At 33.4% G+C, this 22,422-nt stretch overlaps 3 protein-coding genes across 4 annotated transcripts; 1 reads left to right on the forward strand and 2 right to left on the reverse strand.

The window, feature by feature from the left end:
- Positions 1–241: 241 nt before the first annotated feature.
- On the reverse strand, positions 242–2,379 carry LOC104731056 (dof zinc finger protein DOF4.6). Its single transcript, XM_010450313.3, has 2 exons — positions 1,937–2,379; positions 242–1,525 (listed from the first exon to the last, which is right to left on the reverse strand). Exons 1-2 carry the CDS (start codon positions 1,958–1,960, stop codon positions 485–487), a joined length of 1,065 nt encoding a protein of 354 aa, XP_010448615.2. The 5' UTR covers positions 1,961–2,379; the 3' UTR covers positions 242–484.
- Positions 2,380–9,007: 6,628 nt separating this feature from the next.
- On the reverse strand, positions 9,008–12,102 carry LOC104731057 (short-chain dehydrogenase TIC 32 B, chloroplastic). 2 transcript variants are annotated; one of them, XM_010450315.2, is made up of 9 exons: positions 11,893–12,102; positions 11,574–11,752; positions 11,271–11,502; positions 10,987–11,066; positions 10,684–10,840; positions 10,225–10,306; positions 9,734–9,821; positions 9,548–9,594; positions 9,008–9,404 (listed from the first exon to the last, which is right to left on the reverse strand). In XM_010450315.2, the coding sequence occupies exons 2-9, from the start codon at positions 11,692–11,694 to the stop codon at positions 9,213–9,215; spliced, it is 999 nt and encodes a 332-aa protein (XP_010448617.1). In that variant the 5' UTR covers positions 11,695–11,752; positions 11,893–12,102; the 3' UTR covers positions 9,008–9,212. The 2 variants fall into 2 exon arrangements, with proteins under 2 accessions (XP_010448617.1, XP_010448616.1); XM_010450314.2 differs by lacking the exon at positions 11,893–12,102 and having other exon boundaries at positions 11,574–11,891.
- A 1,623-nt stretch (positions 12,103–13,725) lies between these two features.
- On the forward strand, positions 13,726–15,135 carry LOC147930290 (uncharacterized). Its single transcript, XM_087476798.1, has one exon. The coding sequence runs from the start codon at positions 13,726–13,728 to the stop codon at positions 15,133–15,135; it is 1,410 nt and encodes a 469-aa protein (XP_087332924.1).
- The last annotated feature ends 7,287 nt before the right edge of the window (positions 15,136–22,422 follow it).

The following is a 22,422-nucleotide window of genomic DNA, read 5'->3' on the forward strand; positions in this document are numbered from 1 at the left end:
TACCTGTCTCTTTTATTTTTTTTAATTTCTCTTAATTTTCTAAAATTTGTACCTGTTCTCTAACAAAATGACATCCATGTGTTGTATGACCAAAAGAGAAAAAAAACATACTCTGCTGTTGCATATAATAAATTGCACACTATATATAGAACATAGTTTTGCATTAAATTTTTCATTATGTAATTTTAAAAAATAGTTTTGGTGAATGGATGACATGAAAAATTAGAATTAACAAGAGAAGGAACATCAAAAGACCAACCAATGTATCATTTATAATCTGTGTTAGCAATAACAAAATTCAAAACAAATTAAAGTCATTCAATATGCATGCACCCCCAATAATACCCTTAAATCCAAGTTAAGAAAGAAAAAAAAAACCCACCAATAAGAAAATTGAAAGGGAAACTAAGAACATATTGATTAATTAAATAAATAGCAATAATTAACCATTAATAGTACTAACTTCATCAATCAAGCCGAGAAATTAGCACCATGATCCCCCACTCAACATCCCAGTCCAATACCCACCAGATGTAGCGGCTGCATCACCACCACTACTTCCTCGCTTCTGATGATCATTAATGTCGACACTGACTGATGCTGATGAAGAAGAAACTGGCAATTTCAAATCCTCAAAAGGAAACAAGTGCCTTCCATTCACATCATCGTCGCCACCTTCTCCTCCTCCTTCACCTCCTTGAAACCCTCCATGGAATCCGTTATTATGATGATGATCTAATGAAAACCCTAGCAGTGTTGTGTTCGTGTTGCAAGGCTTGTAATGATCTTGCATTGAAAACCCTCCGGATGTTGGATCTTGATTATGAACTGGAAATCCCATAAATGAAGAACTTGAAGAATTCCCATTATTACTGTTGTTTCTTATGAGATCCAGAGAAGAAGTTGCCATGGCAGAACATGAAGAAACAAGCAATGGATTGTTGTTGTTGTGGCTCTTGTTGGTGTTGTTGCTGCTGTTCCCAATGTTGTGAATGAGGTCAGTGAAGTTGGTTCTGATCATCCCATGAGGTGGAAAACCTAAATTGAGATCTTGTTGGGTCGTCTCAAGGAATTTAGGGTTTTGACCGGTCAAACCTTGTTGAGACATGCTCATGAGGTGGTGGTGATGATCAGAGAGATGCTTCTTTGTAGCTGGTTGTGTAGAACCCGAGTGATTGTTACTAATATCACCAGAAGAAGAAATTGAAGATGAGTGAGATCTCTTGTTCTTTCTTGAGCCACCGCCGACAGGAATGTTCCTAAGCGAACCACCTTCGGTCCAATACCTTCTACAACCTTTACAGAAGTATCTTGGCTGCGTCAAACTATAATTGTTGTAGTAACAAAACTTTGTGTTGGTTGAGTTACATCTCGGACAGTTTACAGCTTGGTCCTTTTCTGGCCTTGCCTTCCTCTCTCCACCCATGGCCCCAGCCGTTGGTGGCTGCTGCGGCTGAAGCGGTTGTGGTTGCGGCTTTGGGCATGTGTTTGTTACTATTTCTTCCAAGGGCTTCACCACAATCTCCTGATCATCAAAATCACAAAAAAAACTCTCCCAACCATTAACACAAAAACCTTTGCCTATATATATACAAGTATATGTAAAAGACATAATTAACATGTATGTACTGTCTATCAAAAATTAATGGGTTTTTCATCAAGATAAAAATGATTGAAATATTTGAGAAATGCTTTAACTAAAAACATAAAAGAAAAAGCAAATTAATAAAGGGTAAAGTGAAAAAAAAAACCATATAATTAATTAAAGGAGAAGGTCCAAAACTGTTGAAGAGAAGAGTAACATCAAAAAGAAGAAGATCCAAAAAAAAAACTTAAAAGGGAATTCTAAGTAAAAGATCATGTACTGAAGCCAAGATATATCAAACGATCTAACACATACATATTGAGTTGTAAGAATATATGTGTTTGTGTATACCTGTGGCCAATGAGCTGTATCCATAGATGAACTTCCTCAGATCAGCCAAAACAAAAACTGATATTTCTTTTTCTTAATTGACTTCTGTATTTGGAAGAAAAAAACTATCTTTTTGTTTTTGTTTTGTAGGATGAAGAGAAAAGAAAAAATTTGATGGCTGAGAAATCTTTTTTGAATGGGGAACTTCTTTGTATGCTTGTCTCTGATCACATTTGCTTTATGGTAGAGACTAGACAGAGAGAGAGAAAGAGAGAGAACAAATTGTATAATATAAGATTAATAAAACATTCCGAGTGGGAATCTTTGTCGTACTGAAAAATAAACAAATGCTTTAGTACGCGTCCATATTTATTATAAGCATGTATGTATGGGCTTATATAATATATTCACTGATCTATATTTTGCCAAAGAACTCTCCACATTATTTAGAACATGGAAGGATTAATTAGGTGGAAGTACATACGATTACATATAGCTTGAATGTTTTTTTTTTCTTTCAATAAAACAAATAGTGGTGATGCTGCATTTCGTTTTAATTCATTACCAAAAAATTAAGTTCTTAATTAAATTGATTAAAATAACTTATTATCGGTATTCATTAATCATGCGATTGTGATTAAAAAAAATGTTTTTCTTTTGCAAAATCGTCACAATTTTGTCGCTGAACTTGTAAGCTAACATGATTTTTTTTGTTAGAAAAAAGACTATCTTATATTTTTAATATTTATTATATACTAATTGGATGTTAATCAAAATTAAATTGAATTGTCGTTTTCAATCTAAGTTACTATTTTTTGACTCAACATAAACATAATATAAATTCTAGCATAAGTGCAGAACATAATCAGATTCTCGTAAGGGTATTAGAAGAAAAAAACAAAAACAGTAGCAACGCGTTAACTCCTAAAAGAAGTTACAAACGTAAATCCTATTCGACAAGCAAATTATGGTTATGCTTTTGGAAATATTTTGACTATCAATATACATGTGTTATCTGATAAAACATCATCTATCAGTTTCTTAATTTTTTAATATATATATCACTTGTTGTTTTCCAGTTCAAGGGAACTTTCAAATTTGAAAAATCAGAGTCGGGTTGAAAATTTTGGTCATTAATTAGGTATTGGATATTTAAGTCTTAACGTCCACAACTATTTCATTTCTGTTCTTTAAATTGTAAACTATATATATAGTACATCAAAATTTCCTAATTTGATTTGAATGCCTGAACTTTAAAAGTAGATTGGTCTCTTCTTCTGTTTCAAAAGTCGACTGCTCTTTTCGTAGTAAAATCACGGAAAGTGGCTTCTTTACCCATATGTTTTTTTTTTTTTTTGGGTTAAAGAACATTTCTTAATTATTGTTTCTAGAAAGTTATGGGGACTAGTGTTTACAATTTTGAGCAAAAGAATATAGTCCCTCCGTTTTAAAATACGGTCGTTTAAGGTTTTTCACACATATTAAAATGATGTTTAATTTTTATGTTTTACCCATAATTAATTTATTGTTTTATTTGATATCATCAATTAATAAGCTAAAAAAATAAAGATAAAATTGTACAATTTATCAAAAAAACTGTAATGAAAATATAAAACGACAACTAATTTAACACAAAATTATCCTCTATAATGACAACTAATGAAAAACAGAGAGTATTTAGTAGATTAATATTATGTGTGTTTTGATATTGTTACACGTAAAATATGTCTATATATCTAGCTTTTTATCAAAAAAAAAATTGTTAGAATGTTTCACATTGTAATTGGAAGTGAAGATAAATCGTTAGTTATGTAGTAGTTATTACTTATTACCAATTGATTATAATGATATGATACATAATAAATAATTTAACTTTGTGTATGTATCATCATGTGTACATATCTAGTTAACTAGTATTTGATTACATATTTACATTGATATACTCTGTTAGCTAGTTTGATTATATTGATACATACAACTTTACAAGTATAACGCATCAATACACAACTACTCAACTAGTATATGCTACATATACATCATCACAGAATTGAACTAAAAAATCTGCAATTTACCTTTTAAAAGACAAAATCGTTTTGCAAAGTGATAGGTGTGGCCTTTTTAAACTATCTTGTTAGAAGATTATCTTTGGAAATATATAATTATCAAATGAAAGAAAAAAATTCAGTTGTCGAAAAGGTATATAAAGTATAACTTTTTTTCACGATATAAAGTATATTATCAGTATCTTATTAGTACGGAGGAATTAAAATTCAAGGACCAAATAAGTTGACCATCCATTGACGAGTTGACCTCTTATATTATCTCTTATTTTGGTCGACCTATTATATTCTAAAATCAAATAACAACAAAACGAACACAATTCATCTATTTTAACATGTTTTCTTGGGACTTATTTACACGTACAAGTCAGATATACAGAAACAAAAACATTATGTACAAATGTTAAGAAGAGAGATCCAAAAGGTCCACATGCACCAGATTAAAAAAGATCATCTGTTATCTCATACTACAACTTATTCGTATTTCACGTGTGACTTAAGATTCCAATTAGGCTATATATGATTACCTGTATCGCACGAATTTAAGCTGATTTCATTTTAGACGGTCATGATCTACCCCATCATAACGTTGTGGTGTGTTGATTAGTCTGGCCCTCAGATTTAATATGACCTAATGTGTCATCGCCACGTGAGCTATCTTAGTGTACAAAACAGCTCATGAACACCTAATTTCTTTCACTCCACATGCCACGCTCCCTTATTTAGCCATCTTCTTATCACGAATGAAGAAGTTACCAAACACATTATAATAATATTTTTGAAAAACCAATATTATCTTATTAATTACATTCGGTGTTGAAATAATATTATGAAATGGTCATATTGTGCAAATATATGCTCCAAAAGCCCAAATGAAGATTAATCTCTTTGGTAAACTTGATTAGTCTTCATTTCTCAAAGTGGTAATCATGCATATGTGACATACAAGAGTCAGAGATGTTGACAAGTGTCGTGAATTGAGTTGACCGAGTCGAATAATGAACGGTTATTAGGGCTAGTTGTGGCCGGTGAAGTTAGGGTCCTACATTACCCCATGCGCGTGCCTTCTCTGATAATTCTCGACGAAGAAAAGGTCCACCGAATCTGAGCCGTTGGATTTAGTTACGGGTCCTACGTAGTGCGTGGATAGCATCTTAGAGAAGTTGCGGTCCATGTCAGCGTGTGTGTGGACAAACAAACCCGCACCTTAACCAACTTGCCATTCTCTGCACCCTTAAGCCACTTTACCAATAGTTGTATTTCCTTTTTTTCTTCTCGAATTCACTTTTTGAAGAGCAAATAACAAAATCTGATGCAAGTGTTTATTTCGGGTAAAAGATTAGAAACCACTGACTGACTTCAACTTAAGTCTTTGGTTTTGAGCACATTTATATAAAGAGGAAAAGATCGTTGTTAAGAGTTTGACTCCTTGGTGATGGAGACACCGTACGTAACCTTTCCATCTCTTAATCGAGGGGTTATATTGCTGGTTTTACACTTTTACTCTATAGGTTGAATGTTTGGATTAATTTGAATATTTTGATCGGTTCAATTTAGCTATCATGTGTACTAATGGGCCAACTTAGAATTAGTGATCTTATTGGGCTTCCTTCTTTTCAGTTTTTGAAAAACAGCAACACCTTCGATCCTTGTTGATATGGTATATAATCTTAATCCAATATGTCATCATACCATTAAACATGTTAGCTCTAGGCGATGAAAATTTTATTATTTCGTAATATTCAACTCTGTAAATATATATTCCCCCAACCTCCATAAAGATTAGACTTAGCCACATAAACATTTAACGATAATTTCAGAGGTTAATTTTGCTGACACTACTTTCATTAGCACTAGCAGCTCAAGACCCAAATTTTGGTACCCTGGCTCAAATTTAAGTAAAATACAAATATATTTAAAGCCATCACCTATTTGCCTTTGCTTTCTTGGATATATATATATATATATATATATATATATATATAGGATTGGTTAGAAAGAGATAAAATACTGTTCTCTCAAATAAAATAGGTTATACCACATTTTACTATCTAAGTTGATATTAAACAGCACCGTTTGAAAATGAGCCAAAACACAACTTTCGTAGTAGATATCCCCTATATATTAATAGAGAAGCACTCTTCTAAAAAAGCTGATGTGTCGCCGCCAGAGAGCTCGAGACACATTTAGCAAAAAAACCCTTAATTTTTCTACTTAATTACATTAACATGCCACTATATTTAAAAAAACCAATTAACTGAATAATAATTAGATATGTCATCAATTCTCACACAAATTTAAATATCACATATTAAAACTAATTAAATAATTACATACTATTTTAAGTCAAAATTTCACTAAAATTTACTTACAGATATACAAGTCAAAGTTATATTATTTTTAAGAAATCAATATAAACTATTGATTTCTTAAAATTAATATAAGTAAAATATTCTAAAAAAGCTATAAAAACATATAAAGTTAACAAAAATAAAGAACATATAACTTATTAAACATATAACTTATTAACAAAATCATATAAAAAATGTTATTTTTATGTTAGTATTATTACCATAATAATTTAAATAACAAGCTTTCAATAGTTATTATAATTGATTATAAAAAGAAATATATTACCCCTGAATTAACTCCAACTCATTAAAGGAAACTTAATTCCCAATAAATATAAATTTATATATATTCATAAATAAATATAAAAATGACAACAAATTAGGGGATATCATGATGTGTGATTATTTATAAATATCTAAGTATGTAAACTAATTAATCTCAATATTTAGTGTGATTATTCATTAAAAATAGAAATATTGATAACCAAATAAGAATATACGTTTTAATTGTACATTAATCAATGTGCTATTAAAAAGGAATAAGACAATAACTCTTATCATTATAAATAAACTTAGTACCCAAAAAAATATAATATATTTAAAATGAGTGATTATTAGATTGTGAAAAATTGTTATAGTTACTCGATTAACCATAAATATAAAAATTTGATTTTTAAAGCACACAAAAATATATATATTTTCATAAATTGTAACATTTTATAAATATTTTCTTTACCACGTTCACATAATTCACGGGTGAAATGTATTCTTACACGAATACGTTGATTTTGAAATTTCATTAATTTTTTCATAATGGTTTTTTTTGGTAATAACCCGTTATTTATAGAACTATTAACAAACCGACTAACTCAAAATATTTAAATAGCCTAATCACAAATATTAAATCAATAAATTAGATTATCTTAAGAAAATTTTAGAATCCGATTGTTACTAACATATAATAAAATTAATTAATGAAACTACCGAGTAATTTAGTATATGTTGTTATGGTTACATAAGAAACATGCAAAATTGTTATGATTATAAAATAAAACATAAAATATATGAATTTGATTTTTAAACCACACAAAACACATGTTGCAAGAAATAGTAACATTTTATCAATATTTTGTCTTCCACATTTAAAGATTTCACGTGTGAAACATATTTTTTACACGAAAAAACGCAGCTTTAAATAAATAAATAAAAAACTTTAGTTACATATTATGTTTGACACAAACAAATGTTGGTTCTAAAATAATAATTTTACTTATAATAATTTTGTTTAAATTGATTTATCTCGCACATAGTACGGGTTGTTACTTAGTTCTCTGTAATTTTACAATGTACCTTACATGGACGACCAACCTATAAGCAGCACTACATTATTACTAATCATCGTATCATCGCAAATAAAAAAAATAAAATAAAATAAAAATAAAAAAAAAAATAAAAAAAATATCGCATTAATGACTTTGGGGCCTCAAATTCGTTTGGGCTTTTTTATGTTATTAATTATTGCCTTCTCCAAATAAGATAAACTGATAAAGGTCCGTAAAGCGTTAGACCTTTATTTCCCAAACAAATTGCTGGTTCATGCTCTCTCGCTAAGGTAAGTTTAATTCATCGATGCATCGAAGAACGTGTGTTACTGTTAGTTGTGAACTGTTTTGTTTTTATATGCTAGATTTACACTGAAGTGTTGTTAAAAAGGGAAATTTAAGGAAGCATGTGCATTGTTCTTTTGTTTTAAGTTTGGTGCCAACCTTCTCCTTTTCTGCTCTTTATGTAATGATTAGAATTCCATAAGGACGGAGCAAGTTTGATGGTGCACGAGAGTTCTTTTTCATCACAAGTGAAAAAGTGAAAGATGAAAAGTGAAAACCCCTGGCGCATGTTAGTAGGGTCCCCTTCGATAAAAAGAAAAAGAATAGATAGAGAGAGAGAGACTCCCCCACGCGTAAAAGTATTATCATGCGCCATTTTATATGGTCCTAAATCTTAAAGTCCCATCTCTAACCAATTCTCATCTTTCTATCTTTCTTTTTTTTTTCTCACTTTTTCATATTATTTATTTTCTTTTTCATATCCTTCGTAGATTTCTTATCCATTTTTTTGTTCATTTATATTCACTATATACCATTTCTCCTATTTATATTAGATAAACATTTATAAAATTGAGTTTTACATAATATCACGAGTATGTACATATCATTTGAATAAGATAACTATTCCCTCTATTCTTCACGACTTATTGATAGAAAATTCTAACTATTAGAGCAAAAGGTAAACTAATCAATGCAAAGTTCAAACTCATTATTAAAGAGAAAACTCAAACATCCAAATAGCATCACACGTAATAATATAACAGTGATGGAAAGCCAGAACTTCCTTTTAATATCTCACATGGACATATATATGGATGGTCAATGTCAAAACGATTCTTTTAGAATAGAAAAAGAAACGATAAGAAAGAGATCTCTCTCTCACAGATCAGTCCAAATGAGTTAATCACAAGATTATCAAAAGATGAGAAGAACTTCCAAGCACTTTCGAAACTAATGATTGACATTATGATTTCCCACTTAACTTTATTATTCTAAGTTTAAGTATAATAGTCCAAGTTGAACTCTTCTTCATATATATATATGCTTACATAAAAGAAAACTATGACAATAATCTAGATTAATTGTTTCTCATATATATATAAGGTAATATAACTTAAGTATAAACAAAGACTACAACGTACATCAGCTTAGCATTCGCACTATAGAAATAGAATACTAATTGTATATATTAACTAAACTTTATGATATTTTTCTCGTATAATTTGTTTTCCTAGGGGTATATGATAAGATAATTACTACTACTTTATTTTTTTTCTCTTTAGCTACATGGATCGAAGCCGGCCTTGGAAGGTTGAGTTACCAGAATCTCAGAAGCAGCCCATAATTTGGTAGCTTCGGAGGAGTCAGAGCCGAGTCCAGACGGTATTGTTTCATTACAGTCCGTAAAGTACTTTCCCGATACGTTCACCAGTCTTGGATTTGTTGCCACGTAACACGTCGTTGCTGCTGCCTAATCCCATGCCAAAACCAAAGAAAGTAGCACATAAATCCACTAATCTTAAACATGATTCAAAACATAAAGGATAACAACTTATCCACCACAGATTATGTTACAAACTTTATAATAAAAAATAAAAAATAACAATTTATTACTTGAGGGACGGTCTTGACGAGCTTGGAAGCCAGGAAGAAGACGAGATCTGAGTAGGTAAAGACAAAGGGAAGTCATATAGTTATGATTAAGAATCTTGATCATGATTATAATTCAAGAATAAACTAATATGCTAATGTAGTGACTACTGAGTACTGACTAGTGAGAAAACATTAAAATAAACCAACCTGTCAATAAGCCTTCTCGGTCTCTTGTTAACCGGGTTCTAACAACTCCTGGGTGTACGCAGTTTACAGTCACGTTCGCTTCAATTTTCTGCATTTTGTTTTCTTTACCATTAAATTCTATACTTGTATAATAAACTTTAATCACTTTAGTTTAATGACCCACATGATTGTCCTAAATCCTAACTATGGTCAATAGTCAAATAAACTTTGTGGTGTGTGACTTAACTAACTCTTTCACATATTTAGTTAGAATACAAATCCTAGTTATCTAGGTTTCTTGTTGTCCCCTTCCCATACCCCCTTTCACCCTTTCATTAATCATTTTACACTTTGAATAAATTCAATAAATTTGACAATTTATGACACACATCAATTTCTACCATTATGCTTCTGAGTTTTTTTTTGGGATAATTATTTATTGTGTGAGTAATTTATTAAATGGATGCAAGTAAATAAGAGAGAGAGAGTGATAGAGGAGGAGAGAAAGAGACCTGGAGTCTAGAAGAGAGCTCCTTGGTATGCAAAACGTTGGCAAGCTTCGAGAGAGCATACGCACGTGTCGCATCGAATTGACTAATCGATCAAAACCAAAAGAAAAAAAGAAAAAATTGTTACATTCCCAAAGGTCAAAACCCTTTTACTTCGCTTTCCCATTAATTTACCCCTCTATCAAGTTACTGTCACTCATCAGTCAAAACATTAACAACTACGCAGCTTTTTTAGCTTTAGGTAAAAAAAGTAAATTCCTCGACAAGTTTTTATTCACCTCTCAAGCACACCAATCCTACTCTCTCATTTATAGTTCTAGCTATTAGGCTCTTACATGAATTTGTACTAGATGTTACAGTATTAATTTTACTTTTTCTGATTTGGAGAATTAAAGTATGGAATGTGAACATTTACACCTACTCCCTGACTCAACCAGAAGATAAAAAAGAGATTATTCTTACCACTTGGGTTGTGAAATGAGTCGGAGATATTCGATCAAGTCGCCGGTAAACCAGCCGTGAATACCCGACGTAACGTTAACGATACGTCCTTGAACTCCTGTTTCCTCTGCCGTTTGTATCATCTTCTTCAGCAAAAGATTGGTCAAGAGAAAATGGCCTGATGATAATAATAATAATAATTAAGAAAGGCCATTAACGAAAGAGATTAAAAATAAAAATAACATTAGTATAATGGCCGGAGTAATTAAACTAAGATCTGTCACATAGAGTAGGGGAATCGTATGATTAAGAAAATAGTAATACCTAGATAATTAGTGGCAAATGTCATCTCGATCCCGTCTTCGGATATTGCATGTTCATGTGCTAACTTGCCTGCGTTGTTTCTGATTCGACAATTTGTATATTAAAATAAATAAATTAATCACATAAGATAATAATTAAAACAAAACCCAAAAACAAAACTAAGAAGAAACTGAGATTATGTTCTGTTCACAACATAATAAATTCCCAGAACCAGCCACACGTACGTACATGTGTGTAATAATTTATATACATGCATTAAAACTAATCGGGATTGTGTTACTTACATGAGAAGATTAAGAGGTAGATCAAGAGACTCGAAACCGGAGACGAAGCTTCGTACGGAGGTGATAGAACTAAGATCAAGCTTCATAACGACGATCTCCGTCTCCGGGAACTCAGAGACGATCTTTTCTTTCGCTTCTTCCGCCGCTTTCACGTTCCTCGCCGGAAATATCAACCTCGCTCCTCGTCTCGCCAGCACTCTCACCGTCTCCGCTCCGATCCCTGACGTCGCACCTAAATCAACCGTATCAAACAACAAATAAGAATCAAAACGATTCGAAAACACGAAAAATAAAGAACCTCACCGGTGATTATGGCTGTGATGGAACGAAGGTCACAGTTCTCGGTAACCTCCTCGGCGGTGGATTTAGAACCGAAGCCGCTAGCACCGGCGGCGCCGAGAAGGTATCTTCCCGTCTCGATCATCGGAGTTTTTTTTCTCTGTTACCGGCGACTGTTATGTGGACTGGAAGAGTCTTTTTCTCTTTCCGAATTAAAATTAAAGGCACAAGAAAAAAACAGAATAAGGCAAGGAAGAATACAAATAAGAAGGAACGTAAATTGCCGTTTTCAGTTAGAAGGGTATAATCGTAAATGTAGTATCAAAGAAAAAAAAAAAAAAACCTGAGTTTGCTCTTGTCAGGTTTTTGTAAGGCAACGCCGCCTGGCAAGAGAGGAGAAATAGTAATGTGTTTATTTATAGTCAAACTTTGAATTGATGATGATGATGTGGTTAACAAAAAAAAAAGTAGTAGTAGTAGATACAACTTTTTATGAATAAGGATCGGTGTAAAATATAGTATACAATCTTGTACTTTCTTCTTGTTTTAAATCATTTCGTAGTGGTAGGTCTAGTTGTTGTATTTATATTATGATATAGTTATTACAGTTCTTGTTTAAAACCTGCAAGGTTTCAGGTTTTAGCAAATCAGTATGCATTAGATTTTGAATCAGAAATTACTCCGAAGGTTATGCATACTTAACCTAATTACAAGAATACATGTTTTTCATATATTGACAGATTTTTTTTCTTGTTTTTGATATCTATACTAGTATTTTTGCAGAAGTTTTTGCTCAAAAATATGTTTATGAAAATAATTATCATTGAATGTCATTTAATGTTTATATTCATATTCAAACAAGTTAAGTTAATTATCTCTACTATCCTTATAACCAAACAAATTAAAATATTTTAAATATCCATATATATAATATTTTTAATTAATATAGATATTTAGAAGATTTATTTCATATTAAAAAAAAATTCTCCTATCATCTTTTATTTTATTTTAAAATGTAAATATAGTGAATCATCATATAATACATAAAGTTAATAAAAATGTATATTTTTCCTGCATATATTGTGATTTAAAGTTTTTAAAACAAACATGTATTACTCAATTAATATAAAAGTGTGTGTTCAACATACATATATAGTAAATTTACGGTATATAGTAAATTATAGAATTTTAAGAAGTTTATAATTTATAATTGATATATCTAAACTTAATAAAAAGTTTAAAATTATAAATATTTAAACATTTTAAATTTTCAAAATAACACAAACGAGTTATATTACATGACGGGTTATATAACATTACATGAATTAATAATACTAGAAAATAAAATATCAGGACCCGTAAGCCATTCCCCAACAGCCAAGTCGAAAGGTATAGACTTAATATGATACTTCGATATGGGTTAAATCCTTATTTTACCATTTTAACAACACCAATATAAAATATGTCAAATCAAACTGATTTCATTAAGATTGTATTAAACAAAAATTGTAGTGCAGTATACCACGAATTATATACTAAATCACTAAAATTAACAAAATAGTACATTAACAAAACTAGTATTAAAATAGTAGATTAACAAAAAAAACAAAAAAAACTTGTTTCGCGGTGTACCGCAGATCATAATCTAGTATTTAACTATTTAAGAATGGCAAACTGAGTTTTGAAATTAAGTTTTGTGAAAATAACTGGACACATGTCAATTTTCAAGTTTCTTTCTAAAAAAACAAGTTTTTCTTTTAGATTTTTTATATAGAAAGGTAGGTAATATAAATAATTAGAAAAAGATATAAACTACAATTGGGGGAAAAATATTAATTAATCAGCAGAAATTTAAAACTCAGTGGTGTAATGGGAAACAAATCATCAACTTTTGGTATGGGTTGATTTGTTATATCTATATTTAGAGAGCTATCATGTGGCTTTTGGTAATGATCATATCTTTTTTTAATTATGTGACTTACTTATTAGATTGATGAATAATTTTATGAAGCCAGTTTGGTCAAACCTAGTTAATTACTAGTATTATAAGTATTCATACTAATTAACAGCTGTCAGTTTCTAATTCGAGAGTAATGGTGATATTGTTTCCTATTTTTGGTTATTGAATTCTTAACTAACGTACTCAATAGAAGTTTTTTTAACTCTGCCATGGACAATGCTACGCCATGGCATTGTCCATGGCAGAGAGTTGTTGAAAAAAGGGTTGAAGAAGAAAATAGGAAATGGGAAGTCTTTCAAAGTCTGGTGGGATCCTTGGATCTTTGATAATTGTTGGCGAGCTCCCTACAGGAAAAACACATTGTTTGATTGGGACCTGAGAGTCTCTGATCTAATCAACAGTGAGTCAAGAACTTGGAACTATGAGATCCTGGATTCCATTTTCCTACCCAATGATATAGAATGCATCAAAAAGCTGAAGCCGATCATCAGTAATGAAGACTTCTGGTGTTGGGATCATACGAAGAGTGGAGAGTATACCGTCAAGTCGGGCTATTGGCTGGCGAGCACTTTTAAGAACCCAGAGCTGCTAGAGGAAGCAAAGTCGCAACCATCTCTCAATGGCATCAAACACAAAGTTTGGTCTCTTCAAACTGTTCCCAAAATCAAGGCGTTCCTCTGGAGAGCAGTTAGTGACGCATTGCCGGTGACTGATCTGGTTTTGAAAAGAGGAATTAAGCTGGACTCCAGATGTCAGACTTGTGGCAAAGAGGGAGAATCAATCAATCATGTATTGTTTACTTGCACTCTGGCTAGGCAGGTATGGGCATTATCAAACTTCCCCTCTCCCCCAAATGGTTTTGACGAGCTCTCAGTGCATTCAAACTTCCACTATCTCTATAGAATAGCTAAGATCTCAAGTGTTCCTATTGAGACTAGAAGGTTATTCCCGTGGATTCTTTGGAGATTGTGGAAGAACAGAAACTCCTTCTTTTTTGAAGCAAAAATGTTCGATCCTCTTGATACAATCCTCAAAATCAGAGAGGATGCAGATCAATGGAGCTTATCTCAACAGGTGAACATTGAAAGCGAAATGGAGGAAGAAGCAGAGGAACATCGGAATGTTAACTTGTGGAAACCGCCACCTGCTGGATGGTTAAAGTGTAACATAGGCACTTCAAGAGGAAACAAAAATTTGGTCTCAGGAGCTGCCTGGGTTCTTAGAGATGAACATGGTTCAGTTCTCCTACATAGCAGAAAAGCCTTGGAGAGTTCTATGAATAGGGAAGAAGCAGATTTTCAAAGTTTCTTATGGGCTGCCGAGAGTATGATCAGCCACAAATTCTTGAAAGTGATCTTCGCTTCTGAGTCTGCAGCACTGACTGGGGGGATTTTAAGACCAAAAGCTTGGCCATCTTATGCACACCAACAATCAGAATTGCTTCTGCTACTAACTAGAATACAAGAATGGAGAGTACTTTTTGAGAAACCAGATTCAAATAGAGGAGCCTCTCTCATAGCTCAAAGTGTTCCTGATCATGCTTTATTGCAATCTTATGTTTCCATTGGGGATCCCAGATGGTTACATGAACTCTTTGAATCTGAGAGATTCTTTTCCTCTGTTTAGGTATGGGTTTCATCTCCCTTAATGGCTAACTTGTTAGAGCCTACTTTTTGGAGGGTTAAGTCGAGTTTGTTTAAATCACTTTCCCGTAGTAGCTTTTGATCTCACTACAAAGCTACACTTATGTAATCCCTTCTTATTTGAATGGAAAATCCAGATGAAAAAAAAAAAAAAAAAAAGAAGTTTTTTTAACTCAAACTACGCATGAGTGGAATCAAGATCAAAAACGGAAAAGATTGTAGTCGAAGGCAAATATATTAACGGTCAAAAGGCCTAAGGTTTGACTAACTTGTAGGGGACAATTATACAGTCGTGACGTATTAGTTGTATACTTGGTGTCACTCATTAACTAATTATTCTATCCTCATTTACTAATCCTCAATTAAACAAAGTACTTATAGTACTATTTCCTATATCAATATCGGAATAAACGCCGGTCTTGGGACTACCGGAAACGATAGTTTTTTCCTTTTCTTTTTGTAATGGAATAATGTAAAATATCACTACTCCATTGATATAGCATTGATGTTTGAGAAATACTAATTTAAATACAGATTTTCTAAACTACGTTTTGGTCTATAGTTAGAAAGAGAGATATAATGCATATAAGCCTAGACTCATGTGGATAAAGAAAGTAATGATATTCGAACTATGGAGTCTTATGTTTATTCTTCAACAAAGTTTATTTGGTGACGAAAGTGAGACGCGAGTAGTTAAAGCAGTAAATGTGAAAACGGCAGGAGAGGCAATGTGAATCAGTAGAGGAGGAAGAGACAGTCTTGTAGTTGTAGATACATAAAAGAAGAATCTTGCGAGAAGAAGGTTAACGCACGTGAGGTTTACAAACTGCGTGCTGGATCGCTTCTCCTCTTCCTTGGAACACGGTCACCGATCATTTTTTTAATATTTAATATGCTTACTAATTAGTTTGGTTGTTAATCGTTCATGATCAATTATTTTACAATAATTCAATCTTTGTAACATCCAATACCGTTTTTCAAAAGCCATATCGTTATAAGTTTTTGTAAGGATTGATCCAATGATTATATATGCTAAAATTTTGGTTGAATAGTATAGAGCTCACATGCACCTCTTGGCTCTAGGAAAAAACATTTTTTCTATAAAATTGCAGAGGAATTAATGAAATGAAAATACATATTTTTTAACATGTCGTTTATATTTTATTTCATAGTGTTTTACCATTGCGATCATCCAAAAAAGATAAAAACTAAACTTAGTTTCTTTACACTTTTCTAACACATTCAATGATTCAAAAAATCTTGGAGCTTATGTACAGCTTTCTCTTATCTCTTTTGTTTGGCACATTCGAGAGCTTCATGTGTATTCCCTTTCATACAAAACATAGCAACAAACGACAATAGATGATAGAGGATGTAAAGCTTCTCCTTCCTTACATTTTTCGTATTGTCCTTGTTGTGTCTAATGTCTTGAGTACAAGATTCCAGCTCATTGTCACGTTGGTAGTTCTATTGCGCTTATCCGAAAGTGAGTTTGAGTGAATTTTGAACTCCTACTCTTAATCAGTGTCTTCTACCCACTTTTGTTTTTGGAAACAATGTGTTGAAGCTTTAAGGTACTCTTTTTGATCCAGTATATCTTCGAGTACTCTGGTTTTGTCAGATACATTTTTTTTTGCCTATAAGAATCTTGCTTCAGTCCAGTGACCTAATTTTGAATCAAACTATAAATTCTGTAATGTCAACTTTATTCTAGATGTCACCAAAGATATATGGCTGATAAAATTACGAATCACACTTGTATTAAGAAAAAAAATCGACAGTGCACCTTCATCAGTATGGTAATGTCACAGAGTATATCAACTATGGCAAAATGCAAATCTGTCCAACCAAAAAAATTGAAAACGTTACTTTCTTAACCACTTTAAACTAAAAAAACACTTTCGGTTTAAAACAAAGGAAAAAAATGGAAATATAGAGATAATGGAGAATCAACTTTTTGGAGCACTTGTATTGGCTAGCGCCAACGTAACTGGGGACCCAATTTCGTTTTTACATACTACTTTTTATTTATTTTGTGAAGGCGGATAAACATTTATTACGTAACCAAAATACACATAACATCTAATCATCTCTGCCTTATTTAGTTTTTGTTAATATCGTTTCTACATTATTATTTTTCTCAACATTGGTTAGTGAGAATGCTTTCGTCACTTTCAACAGTTTCAACCCAAAGTACCTCTTTAGAATCATGATGATGTTGATATAAATACTTTTATATATGGTATCTTTTATCGAAATAGTTATCAATAGCAAATTTGAAAGTACATTGTATATATCGTATCTTTTCTGGCTTATTATGCGTTTCTCTTTCGTTATAATTAGGAAAAAAAGGTAAAGTTCCTCATCATAGCGAATGGAATGGCGTCTTCCTTATCAAGCGAAAAGGTGTCATGGGACAATTTGTGGCTTACATATATCAATCATACACAAAGCTGGCTGACACAAGATAGATTCATTAATAAGTAGTAGAATTTTAATAAAGTCATTTAGAAATCTACTTTCATATATAGTCCCAATATCCATAAAGGAGATCAGATGTTACGTACCATTATTCATACATACATGTGTTCTTATGTAATTATTTGAGCTTTAATACTAGTATTAATTAATTATGATAACATGATTAGTTAATTATGATATCGTACATTACAAGACTCATATCTACACGGGGAGGAAAGGAAACAGCTAAAAATGCAAATGTTCAACACCTAATGGTACTCATGGTCCAGCTCCTAGTTTCATAGATCATTCGTATTTCACCTATAGAAATATTTAAAAAATACACTTCGATAATTGATTTTTTTAACAGCAAAGAGGGTGAATAGAATGAAAACAAAAAATATTCGTATGATTCAAAAGAATGCAGGCATGCCGCATGCTAATGTGAAAACGCAAACGAACCAAATTTTGATCGAACAGTCAAAATATTTTATTACAAACGGTTATAAAAGGAAGTTAAAAAATTTTTGTATTTAGTTTTAAACATTTTAATGTTTGACTAGTGAGAAAGTGCACATGGGGTTTTGGGAACCCAAAATGAGTTTTGACCAGCAGCAAACCAATCCCTACTAGGACGGAAGATTCTCTAATGCATCATCCGTTGGCATAATTTAAACTAATTAACCACTATTTTCCACCCTATTTGTTATTTTAATTTAATTAATTAATTTTCAATACAATTGCAACTTGTGTTCCTGATTCCAAAAAAAAAAAGGTTTACGGCCATCTAAATTATCTCCTCTATATAACAACCGACTATTTTCAAAAGAACTCAAATCACGTTTTAAATAATTGAAGTACCTCTTAACCAACTAAAAATTGATACACATATTTTTATTATCACAACTAACATCATAAAATATAAAGAAAATAACTAAAAAAAAAAAAATAGAACACAAAGTGCTCGAGTCTGGTTCATCAATAAGTTAGTCAATTAAGAGTTCTAAAATAACGTTGTTAGTCCAAACGTATTGATAAAGTTACCTTCAACCTAGTATCATGATGAAAAATAATAATTAAGCGAGAATTTTATCATATGGATGCTTGAAAATTTGTCCAATGCAGGGTCTGAATGATTGTAGCGGTTGGGGCGGACAAATCCATCTGTGTATTGGATTATTTTTTCTTTACCATTCAGCAAATATAGTCCGCAGTGGTGCGGTCCAACTAAAGCAGAGACAAAACCGCAGCGAACCAACTGCGGATCCCTTCTGCATACTGTAAGTTTAAGAAGAAGGAATGGTTCTGAATGACTTTTCTTATTCATTAGGTCATGTACCCTTATATACACATGGGTAGATATACATAAATCTAGACTAGGACTTATCTTCATTAGATTTACATTTATCTCATTAACATCTTAGTAACAATATTTGTATCTATCTTAACACTCCCCCTCAAGTTGGTAAGTGTAAATTTGACACTTCTAACTTGGACAAAAGATACTCAAACGCAGAACCATCCAATGCTTTGGTTATTAAATCCGCCACTTGCTGAGTTGTATGCACATAAGAAGCTGTAATGAGACCATCCGTGATTGCATCTCTAACAAAATAGCAGTCTCGCTCTATGTGTTTGGTCCGTTCATGAAACACAGGGTTCTCTACAATGGTCAAAGCGGATTTACTATCAGTGTAGAGGGCATAGGAGCAGTGGGTGGAACACCTAGATCTTCAAGTAACATGGTGATCCATTTGAGCTCCTTGACCGTCTCTGCCATTGCCCGATACTCTGGTTCTGCAGAAGACATTGAAACCGTTTTCTGCTTCTTTACTTTCCACGAAATCGGAGAGTTTCCAAGCATGACTACATATGCACTGAGAGAACGTCGAGTCTTCGGACATCCAGAGAGGTTTGCATCACACGCCACAACTGTAGGCTTCACATTTGCTTTAAGAACAACGCCCTGTCCTGGACTTCCTTTGAGGTATCGAATGACACGAATTGCTGCCTCCCAATGAGCTTGTCTCGGATCATGCATGACCTGTGACAGAACATGAATAGCATAACAAAGCTCTGGCTGTCTAATGCGAAGATACACTAGCCGACCAATCATACGTCTATACTTTGCAGGATCAGTACACGGCGGCCCCTTGTCACCAAGTAACGTGTGATTCTGTTCTATTAGCAAAGAGAGAGGATGACCACCCAACAACCTTGCTTCAGTGATAATATCAAGCGCATATTTCCGCTGAGATAAAAAGAACCCATCTGGTCCTCTAGCCACTTCAATACCGAGGAAATACTTAAGTGGACCCAAATTCTTCATACTAAAACACTTACTGAGATAAGCTTTGAACCTCTCAAGCAATACTGGATCACTTCCACAAACGACTAAGTCGTCCACATAAACAAGAACCCGTAAACTCGTTTCACCCCGGATGTAGGTGAAGAGTGAATAATCGGTATAGGACTGTTTAAAACCATAACTCACCAATGCTGATGACAAATTTGAGAACCAACATCGGGGTGTTTGTTTGAGACCATACAAAGACTTCTTCAACTTGCAGACTTTTGTTAGATCAGATGTTTGAAAACCGGGTGGCAAGTTCATGTAGACTTCTTCGTTTAAATCACCGTGTAAGAATGCGTTATGAACGTTCATTTGATGCACTGCCCAGTCGTTTGCTGCAGCCACTTCCAACAAAGCACACACTGTTGTCATCTTAGCAACTGGTGCAAAAGTATCATTAAAGTCCTCCCCCTCGACTTGATGATTGCCAAGCACAACTAGTCTGGCTTTGTAATGCTCCAACGATCCATCAGCGTTAAATTTTAGTTTGTATATCCATTTGCTACCAAGTGCTTTCTTTCCTGCTGGCAATGTTTCCAAACTCCAAGTGTCATTGTCTTCCAAGGCTTTTATCTCCTTAGCCATAGCTTCTCGCCACTTAGCATCTTTAACAACATCATGATAGTAAACTGGCTCAATTCCGACACTAACTGCTGCTAGAAAAATCTGATGCTGTTCTGAAAACTTATGATCAGATATATAATTACACAAAGGATACGGAGTGTTACCTTGAACCGACGAGGAAGCTGGCAGCTCAGGTTGAGGAACGTGAAGTGGATGTTTATCAGGGAGTACACGAGCATTGTAAGTCTCATACCCACGAAGTTTAACTGATGGAACCTTTTTCTTCAACCCTTGCCAAGTTGTTCTTCACATTAAGACTCACGAGGAGAATTTGTGTCCTTAACTGCAGTTTCTGTTTCGACAGGAACTGGTAAACTTGTTTCAGCCTCCTCTGTTTCGACAGGAACTGGTGAATTGCTTTCAGCTTCCTCTGTTTCGACAGGAACTAGTGAACTTGTTTCAACCCGACTTTCTTCCTCGACATACGATTGACTCACCTCTGTACAACGGTAAACATCTGCAACCTGTACGGGAGTGTGATCTTCTAAGACGAGCATAGAAGGGGACTGTTTCTGCTCAAAATGGAACTTCTCTTCATAAAACGCAACATCTCTAGAAACAAAGAGCTCATTTGCTTCTAGATCATAAACCCTCCATCCTTTTTTTCCAAATGGATATCCTACAAATACACATTTTCTGCTTCGAGTTCCAAACTTATCTTTATCCTTAGCAACTTTGTGAGCATAACACAGACATCCGATCACCTTGAGATCTTCATATAACGGTGGGACTCCAAATAAGATCTCATAAGGTGACTTGCCATGTAAGATTGTAGATGGACTCCGATTTATGACATGAGTAGCGGCTAGAACACATTCTCCCTAAAACTTGATGGGCAAGTGTGCTTGGAACATAAACGAACGAGCCACATTGAGTATGTGCCTATGCTTTCTCTCAATACGACCGTTCTGCTGTGGAGTTGCCACACACGATGTTTGATGAGCAATCCCTTTCTCTGCAAAGAATTTTCCCAAGCACATAAACTCTGTTCCATTGTCACTTCTCACTATTTTGACTTGTTTTCCAAACTGTCTTTCGCTCATATTACAAAAGTTTTGCAACACTATCTTAACCTCGCTTTTCTCAAGAAGCAAGTATGTCCATACTGCCCTAGAGTGATCGTCTACTATTGTTAAGAAATAGTTTGCTCCACTAGAAGAAGGAACACGGTATGGTCCCCATACATCAACATGAATGAGAGAAAAACATTCGGAAGCTTTATTGATACTATCAAAGAATACAGCTCGGTTTGTTATGACTTAAAACAAATCTCACATTCACTAAGCTGCCTAGAACTACTTTCAACACCAACACCAAAAACCAATGGCAAAAACGACAAAACTTGAAAAGATGGGTGTCCCAGCCGTCGATGCCACAAAGTCTTGTCTTCAACAACTTGAGCCTTGTGCACACGTGCAGCCGTTACATCCCGATAAACATAGACTCCATCACGTTCTTCACCTGCACCAATCAGCGTCCTCATAAACCGGTCCTGCAATACACACAATGTATCAGTGAAGAGAGCAAAACAACCTGTTTGCTTCAACAGCTTTGAAACAGATAGCAGTGTACAATTTAAATTTGGAACAAGAAGAACGTTTTGGAGAGAAATCTTCTTTGACAATGTCAACACGCCATACTGTCTAGCAAACACTTGACTACCATCCGCAAAGTTAAGAGGACAAGACACCATATCCTCCAAACTGTGAAGGTGACTTGCATCCCCAGTCATATGGTACGATGCACCAGTATCAAGAATAACATCACCTGTTTGTTCTTTACCTTGCAAACGTTCAGGGATCGTAGAGCTCTTATGTTGCTCCAACATGCGTA

Source organism: Camelina sativa, chromosome 12 (assembly GCF_030686135.1).
Source record: "Camelina sativa cultivar CO46 ecotype springtype chromosome 12, ASM3068613v1".
In the NCBI taxonomy this organism is placed as follows: Eukaryota; Viridiplantae; Streptophyta; class Magnoliopsida; order Brassicales; family Brassicaceae; genus Camelina; species Camelina sativa.

What these genes read in the sequence shown, in the direction of transcription:
- LOC104731056 (XM_010450313.3), bottom strand. Translation starts at nt 1,960, where the DNA reads ATGGATACAGCTCATTGGCCACAG. An exon ending in ATACAGCTCATTGGCCACAG is followed by an intron (nt 1,526 to 1,936) that starts GTATACACAAAC and finishes TTTGATGATCAG; the next exon opens with GAGATTGTGGTGAAGCCCTT.
- LOC104731057 (XM_010450315.2), bottom strand. Translation starts at nt 11,694, where the DNA reads ATGATCGAGACGGGAAGATACCTTCTCGGCGCCGCCGGTGCTAGCGGC. An exon ending in CTACCTCTTAATCTTCTCAT is followed by an intron (nt 11,067 to 11,270) that starts GTAAGTAACACA and finishes TTGTCGAATCAG; the next exon opens with AAACAACGCAGGCAAGTTAG. An exon ending in ATTTGCCACTAATTATCTAG is followed by an intron (nt 10,841 to 10,986) that starts GTATTACTATTT and finishes TATTATCATCAG; the next exon opens with GCCATTTTCTCTTGACCAAT.
- LOC147930290 (XM_087476798.1), top strand. Translation starts at nt 13,726, where the DNA reads ATGCTACGCCATGGCATTGTCCATGGCAGAGAGTTGTTGAAAAAAGGG.